The sequence below is a fragment of the Monosiga brevicollis genome, genomic scaffold, assembly GCF_000002865.3.
Source record: "Monosiga brevicollis MX1 MONBRscaffold_26 genomic scaffold, whole genome shotgun sequence".
In the NCBI taxonomy this organism is placed as follows: Eukaryota; class Choanoflagellata; order Craspedida; family Salpingoecidae; genus Monosiga; species Monosiga brevicollis.
In genome coordinates this window covers 52978-60714 of record NW_001865063.1, presented here as the reverse complement: position 1 = coordinate 60714, position 7737 = coordinate 52978, and the positions used below count along the sequence as shown (strand labels likewise).

At 55.2% G+C, this 7737-nt stretch overlaps 2 protein-coding genes across 2 annotated transcripts; both read left to right on the top strand.

Annotated features, from left to right (window-relative positions):
• Nucleotides 1-190: 190 nt before the first annotated feature.
• Nucleotides 191-3695, top strand: MONBRDRAFT_28397 (uncharacterized protein; the record flags this gene model as incomplete). Its single annotated transcript, XM_001748882.1, has 13 exons — nt 191-310; nt 331-552; nt 632-764; nt 819-994; nt 1123-1318; nt 1445-1703; nt 1787-1859; nt 1945-2028; nt 2095-2226; nt 2384-2472; nt 2567-2643; nt 2727-3247; nt 3390-3695. The coding sequence occupies 13 exons, from the start codon at nt 191-193 to the stop codon at nt 3693-3695; spliced, it is 2388 nt and encodes a 795-aa protein (XP_001748934.1).
• A 1090-nt stretch (nt 3696-4785) lies between these two features.
• On the top strand, nt 4786-6252 carry MONBRDRAFT_28396 (uncharacterized protein; the record flags this gene model as incomplete). The annotated part of the gene is made up of 7 exons (XM_001748881.1): nt 4786-4882; nt 5095-5248; nt 5329-5404; nt 5526-5678; nt 5762-5801; nt 5944-6049; nt 6165-6252. 7 exons carry the CDS (start codon nt 4786-4788, stop codon nt 6250-6252), a joined length of 714 nt encoding a protein of 237 aa, XP_001748933.1.
• Nucleotides 6253-7737: the final 1485 nt, after the last annotated feature.

Here is a 7737-nt window from a genome sequence, read left to right as displayed (position 1 = left end):
AGACTTTGCCGTCGTCCCGCTCAAGGACTGCAACAGTTTTGCTACCCCTATCACGAATCCTCGTGGCGCTTGTCTGGAACGCCAGGTCTGGAAATACGCATTCCGCTCGGGACTTGGAAACGTGAAATTTTACATTTTTGGTCTTTGACGCCCTTGCTTGCATCTTTCTCTGCTGGCTTGACGCCCTGGTATGGCATGCCCCTTCATCCCGTGCGCCTCACTTCTTCTATGCCACTGGGTCTTTGGGCAGCGCTTCATGTTTCAATTCACAAAGGCTGAAGGCACTCCCTACTACGTCCATTGCCTCCAGGTCCGGTCGTCGGCACGCAGTGCGACTTGGTGCAACATCTGAAGCTCCCTGAAGCTCTTGAGCCCGCCCCTTTTAGCTTGCGCGCCCTGCTTGCTCACATTCAACTGTTTCCCCCCCAACAGAACCAGCCTGCTACCCCTGCCTCCGACGCCGTCTTGCTTTGCCTGGTGACCCGTTTGCCCTGGTTCACGTTTTTCCGTGATACCGTGCACGCCTTCAACACCGTCTATCAACGCTCCAACGTATGCCACACTTCCTATGCCGACCCGCCTCCATGCTGGCTGTCTTGTCCAGCTCACCCGGCCGCCAATACCACAATAGTATGATCGCAGCGTTCTTGAAGCCTGCTTGACCAAGCTCTCCGACGCCCTCAAAGAGGATTGCAGCCAGCCCACCGGTATGCAGTCCTACCCCCATCCGTTTCTGCCCTTTCTCTGTGACAACCCCCCTCCATGTGCGTGTGCTCATCCCACTGCCCCTGCAATTCTCTGGGACATTTGGAACGCAGGTACTGATTTATTATTAGCCCTTCCCCATGACGTTCAAGTAACCCTGCGGGTCCCTGATGGTCAGCGAAGCCCCGTCATCTCCGAGCTACCACTCGTCGGCACACTCCCCCGCTGCCTCTCCTGGCACAACGTGTTTCATCTGCTCGCCGCCCTACAGGCCGAGCGCCGCATCCTGGTAATTGCTCTTGCAACGATTGTTTTGTGTGCTCTCAAGTGAACACACACCCCACGCCCTCTTGCCGACATACCATCCTCACAACCCTGCTCCTCCGTGCGTTCTTCTCGCTCGTCTCTCGCGTCCAGATCACGTCCTCAGACCTGAATCGCTTGACATGCGCTTGCTTTGGATGCACGCTGAGCGTGTTTCCCATGCAATGGCAACACGTCTTCATCCCCATTCTGCCCGAGCACCTGCTGGCCTACTGCGAAGCGCCCATGCCCTACATTTTGGGCGTGCACAAAAGCCTGCTCCCCGAAATTCAGTCCCGATCCATGGAAGGTATGCGCGCTGCCTGCCGAGGTTCTTGAGAGAAAAAGAAATGCAGGTTCAAGGACCCACCATACAGATACAGCTCGGTATGACCTCACACAGGCGGCACCGTGGGGTGACCAACCACACTCTCAGATCACGTGCTGGTGGATCTGGACGAGGACCTCATCATCTCCCCTTTCACGGATACGGACAATTGGCCGACCGAGCTGGTCGCCGGCATCAAACCCATTGCCAAGCGCATTCGACAGCTCGGTCCTCACGCGCCTGAACGCCACGAAGACATTCTGGCGTTCGCCGAGGGCATTACCGACCTTTACGTCCAAATCATGGCCGGCAGCACCCAATGCATCGTGGCGACAAACGATCGGGAAATCTCCTTTTATGCTGAAAAGTACGTGCATGGCTTGTGGCTTGCCTGCATGGCATCGGCGCAGCCTCACTACCATTTACCCTCTTTTTTGTTGCCTCAACTAGGTTCAAGTTGCTCAAGCCACGCGTCTTTGGCCCCATGCTTGAGCACTTGGTGGAGATGCAAATGTTTCAGCAGGTTGGTCTGCCATGTCAACATGTTGGCAATGGTCTCCTGCGCAACTGCGCAATTATTGACTCCTCGGCATCAAATTTGTGTCTAGTTTATCGAACTGTGCGTGGCAAAGAACAAACAACCCATTTATGGCTCGCCCGAGGCTGCTTGCCTTCTGTATGAGAAACTTGAGGTGTGTGGCGCGTGCCTTCGGCCCCAAGCCCACGGCTTCTTGCTGATTGCTGGGGCACCCACTCAGCTTTGTTTTGCTCTTTTGGCCTTGGCACACTTGACCAGAAGCAATTTCTCGAGCGCGACCATGGGTACGGATCAAGTGCCAGCCGTAAAGAGCGGTGGATTGCTCGAGCAACACAACGCGTCAAACAAAAGGGTACGGATTTGCAATCTGGGATTGGATCGCATTGCGGAATGGCGGGGCCGTCTTCCTTGGACAAACATTCTCAAGGTCAAATGCCCGCGCCGTCGCAGTGGTACGCTCAAGTTCGACGTCGCAGCACACAACGCGATCACGAACCCGCAGCGTGCAGGTGACCCGCCTCGCAGCCGAGGACGATGGCAGTACTCTACTGGCCACGAACACGTCCTTTGCCCATGCACCATCCACCACGCTCTCGGGGTAAGCGTCCTCGCTCCCAGTCACGCCAGCGCCCAGCTTGCCCAACGCCATCTTTTGATGCATCCCGTGCGTACGCCCACTTGTCATCGTGTAGACGCCAGCGCTCGGTGACGACACAGCCGTCGGGATACCTTGAAGCTGGACGACCCCGCGCCGCACTGGTCACCACCGGTACGCCTTTAAGGCATTTCCCTTTTGTCGTCCCCGCCTATACTCTTTCCTCACTGTCATCTCACTTTATCACCTGGGTGTAGAGCACTCGCGAAGCGTGTTGCAACCGGCGCGCTCGCCGCCTCGCGTGCCGGTGCGTGTCGATGCCAACTCTGTGCGAGCCAAGCCCGTACGCCCGGCTCAGCAGTCCGAGGCCGTGCAATCCTACTTGCAGGCCCGGCAGCAAGGATGGGATATGCCCATTGCTGAGGCGTCGATGGAGGAAGAAGATGAGCCACCAACGCGGGGTCGTGGCACGATTGGCGCGCCCCGAAGCCATCGTGCCAACTCCTCCATCACCGATGATGGCGAGGAAGGTGAAAATGAGGATAATCAGGAGATGGGATCACTTGCATCGTTGAGCCTCGACCGATCAGATGCCGGCGTGATACCCACACCGCCGCCGCGACGAATGCGACCAAGCCAACGCCGCGTGATTGCCAAATCCCCGGGCGAGTCTCCGGATCCCGTGCGTCAGCCTCCATTGGCGGCTGCCACGCGCGCTTCCAATGCGCAGATTGACCTGGCCCAGCTCGAGTCGGTTTGGGCCGACTTTGTTGACAAGGTAAAAGAGTCTTTGCTGGGTACAAGGGTGCCGGCAGCTGAAAGGCACTTGTAGCAAGGGCACGTGGGGAAACCGATTGGTGTCAAGGATTTGCTTGTGTCAATGGTGATGTGCTTATGATCGATCTTGTCTGCGCGTGTAGATTCCTTCGGCGCCCATGCCCATCAAGGGGCGGGGGCGCCGCGAGAGCCCGCAGCGGCTCTCGGGTCACTCGTTGCCCGGGAGCTCGGTTCCACTGAGCACCTCCAATCCGTTTGCGGATTTGGAGGGTCGTAGCTCGGCCAGTCCGGAGTCGTCACCCTTTCATGTCGACACTGCTGTGCGGCCACGACGGTCCTCTTCGATGAATCTTGCGCTGGCGGCCCGGAGCCATTCAAGTCCAACGGCGAGTCCGCGGCCGGGCCGGGCGCGCAGTGGCTACGCCGATCCCCCCACGCACGCCGAGTAGTCCGTGGTGCTTCTGCCACGAACACTAGACCGCGAGACAGCTGATTCACGATTTTCAACATTTTAATTGACACACCAATTTGTGATTTGTGTGTCTATCAGGCTCCATCCAGCGCCTCACAGTGTTGTTTTCAGGCAATATCACTTGAGCGCCGCCGAAAGCCGAGCACATACATGGGTGCCACCACTGCTTAGATGAAAAACAGCGAGGGGTCAATGTTCAGCTGCATTGGGAAGAGATCTCTGCAATGGAGCTTAGCTTCTTAAGTCAGATGATGCTAGCCAACGTTTCACAAGGGCAATTTGACAAACAGCTTTTGCTCTTTTATGGCCTGGATCCTCACGTAGAGAAACCCTTGCCCTTGGCCGGACCTGCACGCATCCCAGAGGACTAAAACAACATTGATCACCCAATAGGTAAAGAAATTGAGAAGAAATTGAGAAGAAATTGAGAAGAAATTGAGAAGAAATTGAGAAGAAATTGTTGCGAAATGAAAATTCTGTCTCACATGCGGTACTTGAATCAACAATAAGCTTATATAGAACGACACAAAGTGTAATCATAACTACAAAAAGCTCACCTTTTACAACATAAACATTAAAAAATTTAAGCTCAATTCACTAATAATATCAAAATGATTCTACATAAACTAAAAGATATGCAACTATTAGATATATCAGAACAGCGGAAACTAAGACACTTGCTGCAACAAGTCTCTGTTTGGGTTCTGTGGCTCTCTTTCTTGTCTGTGTGTGTGTGTCTCTGCCTCTGTCGGTGTCTCTGTCTGCGTCCGTGTCTCTGCCTCTGCCTGCCACCATCTGCATCTCTCTGACTCTCTCTGAATTCTCATAAACAAAATTTCTCTCGCGGTCTCTCTAACACTCCGTCTCTCTGTTTCTCTCACCCACTCATTCACTCTCTCTTCACTCACACACTCACTCACACTCTCTCTCTCTCACTCTCTTTCTCTCTCTCTCCATTTTCTCGTTGACGTCAAGTGGCAGCGGCATTGTCGTCTCGCTGCTCTCTCTCTCTCTCTTCTGCTGGAGGTTGTTGTGGCGTCGCGTCTTGTGTCGCAGGAACCATGACCATGTCGGCGGCTATGCAGTTGGTTGGTGTTGTGGCGGTGACCGTTGCTGTGGCGGGTTGGCTCGCGCCCGTGGCCGAGGCGAGCTACGATGCCGACCGTACGCGGCTGATTCGCACCGTGCATCCACCTCGTGAGTGCTCCTTGCTCCTCCTTGCTCCTTGCTGCAAGGGCGACACTTTTGGCGTCGCCCCGCCCCATCCTTGCCCTTCTCCGGTGTACAACGTCCACCCCGTTTTCACCAAAGGTTCGCCTCTTACCCCCGCGCCTTCTTGCTCATTTGACGTCTGCGCCGGTGGTCTGCCATCATAGAAAATAAGAGCTCGACCAACTTTCTCTTTCGCGGAAACTTGCCCGTGACGGACAACCATACCTTTGCCAAGGAGGCCCTCGTCGCCCGCATGCAACAGCTGGCAGCCGAGCAAAACCTCACCTTTCCAGAGACCTTTTACTTTGTCGACCTCAGGTCAGTTTCGTCGTGGTTGGCCAAGCCGCCGACGTCGCCTGCCAACCCTCTCGCTTACCTGGCTGCTTTGAATTGGGTAGCTTGTTGGACCCCTTTGAGGTCGCAGATGCCGAGGTGGAGATCAAATACTTCAAGGAGCATCCCAATGAGGGCGAGGTACCTGCCCAAGTCAACGCACTGGACACGGCGTCTGCCCTTTTTTTCTGGCCTGTGCTCACGAGGGGGGGGGGGGGTTTTTTTTTTTTTCCATTCTTTCCTTGTTGACGTTTGGTTGTAGTACATCAACTGGCTGACCGTCGGCGACGTCGTTCATCCCGAGGAGCTGCCCGTCGAGGCCCGCCTTGCCTTGGCTCGCAACCTCAGCCATTGGCAAATGGACAAACTGCCCCAGCGCATGGGCGCTATCGATGCCCTTCTCAACAGCACAACTGTTCGTCGCCATGCCCAGCGCTCAATTGCCGCTCGAATTGTGGTTCTTTGCTTTTGACTCATTTGCAACTGGCGTGTCGATAGGTTCATGGTCCCATTGTGGCCTACATTCACTGCGAAGCTGGTGCGTTTGCTGTCGGCCTGTCCGCGCCCTATCGCTGGACGAGCGTCTCTTGCTGATAGCTGTCAAGCGGGCCTAACCGACACATCTTTTTTTTATTTTTATTTTTTTTTTTTTTTATTTTTTTTTTTTTTGTGGGACGCAGGCATGGACCGCACCGGCGAAATGTCGGGTAGTTACTACATGCATGCCCTCAACTGGACTTTCCACCAGGCACTGGCATACGATGATTCGATTGAGACGCGTAACATGTAGGTTTCCGCTTGCTCTTCTTCTTGGATCAAGCCTCTTGTGCATGCGCTTGCATCGTGCCACATCGCCTTTGCTGACCTCACATGGTTGCTCATGCCCGTGCCGCAATGTCAGTTCCATCTACAGCCAAAACGCTTTCCAATGGTATTGCTACTTCTTGTCTGTGACGTACCAGCCGTGGCAGGACTGCTCGCTCCCGTAATCCGTCTCGCGGGATCGGCTTGCTGTACCTGGCTTAATTCACGTTCAAGCTTCAGCTGTTTTCTCTCAATCTCGCAGCGCATCGTCATATCATGGGTCATGAGTGGGTTGCGGGGTGATGGCTGGGTGCTGGGTAATGTTGTGACCGGCGAGCCGACTCGGAATGGGAACACTCGCTCACACGTGTCAATTATAGGCCCAGCGAATCGACAGGTCATAACGACTTTTCACACTCTTATTGTCGGCGCGCAGGGCCACTTGTCGGTTCTCGTTGAAGTAAGCACACTCCAGTGCGTGCCTTGTAGTGGCACACAGGTCCAAAAGGAAGAAAAACAGAAACGGAAACAAGGGCGTCTTTGGGGGAGGTTTTTTTTTTTCTCGCAGAAGAATGAAGACGGAGGGTCTGGTCTTGATGCGCAGATCAAGTCTCAAAGGACAAAGTACAGTCGGCGCACGGACATGTACGCCTTATCTCTCGCCTGCAGACGAAGAAGGGAGGACCACAGGAAAGAGAAGGGAGCGTAGGTCAAGATGGCGGTGATGAGAAGGTCGGGCGGCATGTTATCTTGCCGGGTCTGGCTCTAGCTGTCCTCAGGCAAGAGGGCAGCGAGGGCAGAGCGGCGCATGTTGAGAGCAATTTGGCGGGCTGAGTTGCCGGTGCGAGACTTGAGGTAGGGGTCTGCGCCTTGCTTCAGAAGCTCCTTGACAGCTTGTAGGCGATTGCTGACCGTGGCCGCCTGGTAATGGCAACACACAACAGGTGAGAAGTGCGCAATTGATCAGGGCAAAAGGTCCGTGACCATGCCGAAGGAGGAGTTTTGGGCCATACAATAAGGGGTGTGTTGCCGTTTGGCTCCATGGCGTCCACCGTGGCACCATGATGTGCCAGGACCTTGACCACTTCGGCCGAGCCACCCAACGAAGCTATCAACAATGTGCGAGCCGAGTATGAGAGTGGGCATGCAGAGCAACGGCTGAAGAGGAGAAGTGCAAAAGGAGAGAGAGAGAGAAAGAGAGAAAGAGAGAGAGAAAACCAGGGAGAGGGAGGGCGAGACGCGGAGAGGAGGCCCCGAAAAAAAAAAAAAAACCACAAGTGACCAATGGGAGAAGGAGAGGGAGTAAACGTACCACAGCGGTGGAGCGGGGTCCAGCCTTTGCCATCCCGTTCATTGGGAGAGACGCCACGCTCGAGAAGGAGTTGAACGACGGGGGCATGGCCAAAGTCGGCCGCAAAATGAATGGCCATGGAGCCAGCCCGGTCGCCGAGCAGAGGATCGGCGTTGTTGTCAAGCAAAAGACGAATCATGTCCACATGGCCCTCGATGGCAGCCAGCATGAGGGCCGACTTGTCGCTGTTGGACTGGAAATTGACGCGAGCTCCGTAGTTGAGCAAGACTTGGGCCACAGCTGAAGACATCAGGCGGCATAGGGGAACAAACAGTCAGGAGAGGGGGGGGGGGGGGGGGGGGGGGGGGGGAAAAAAAAC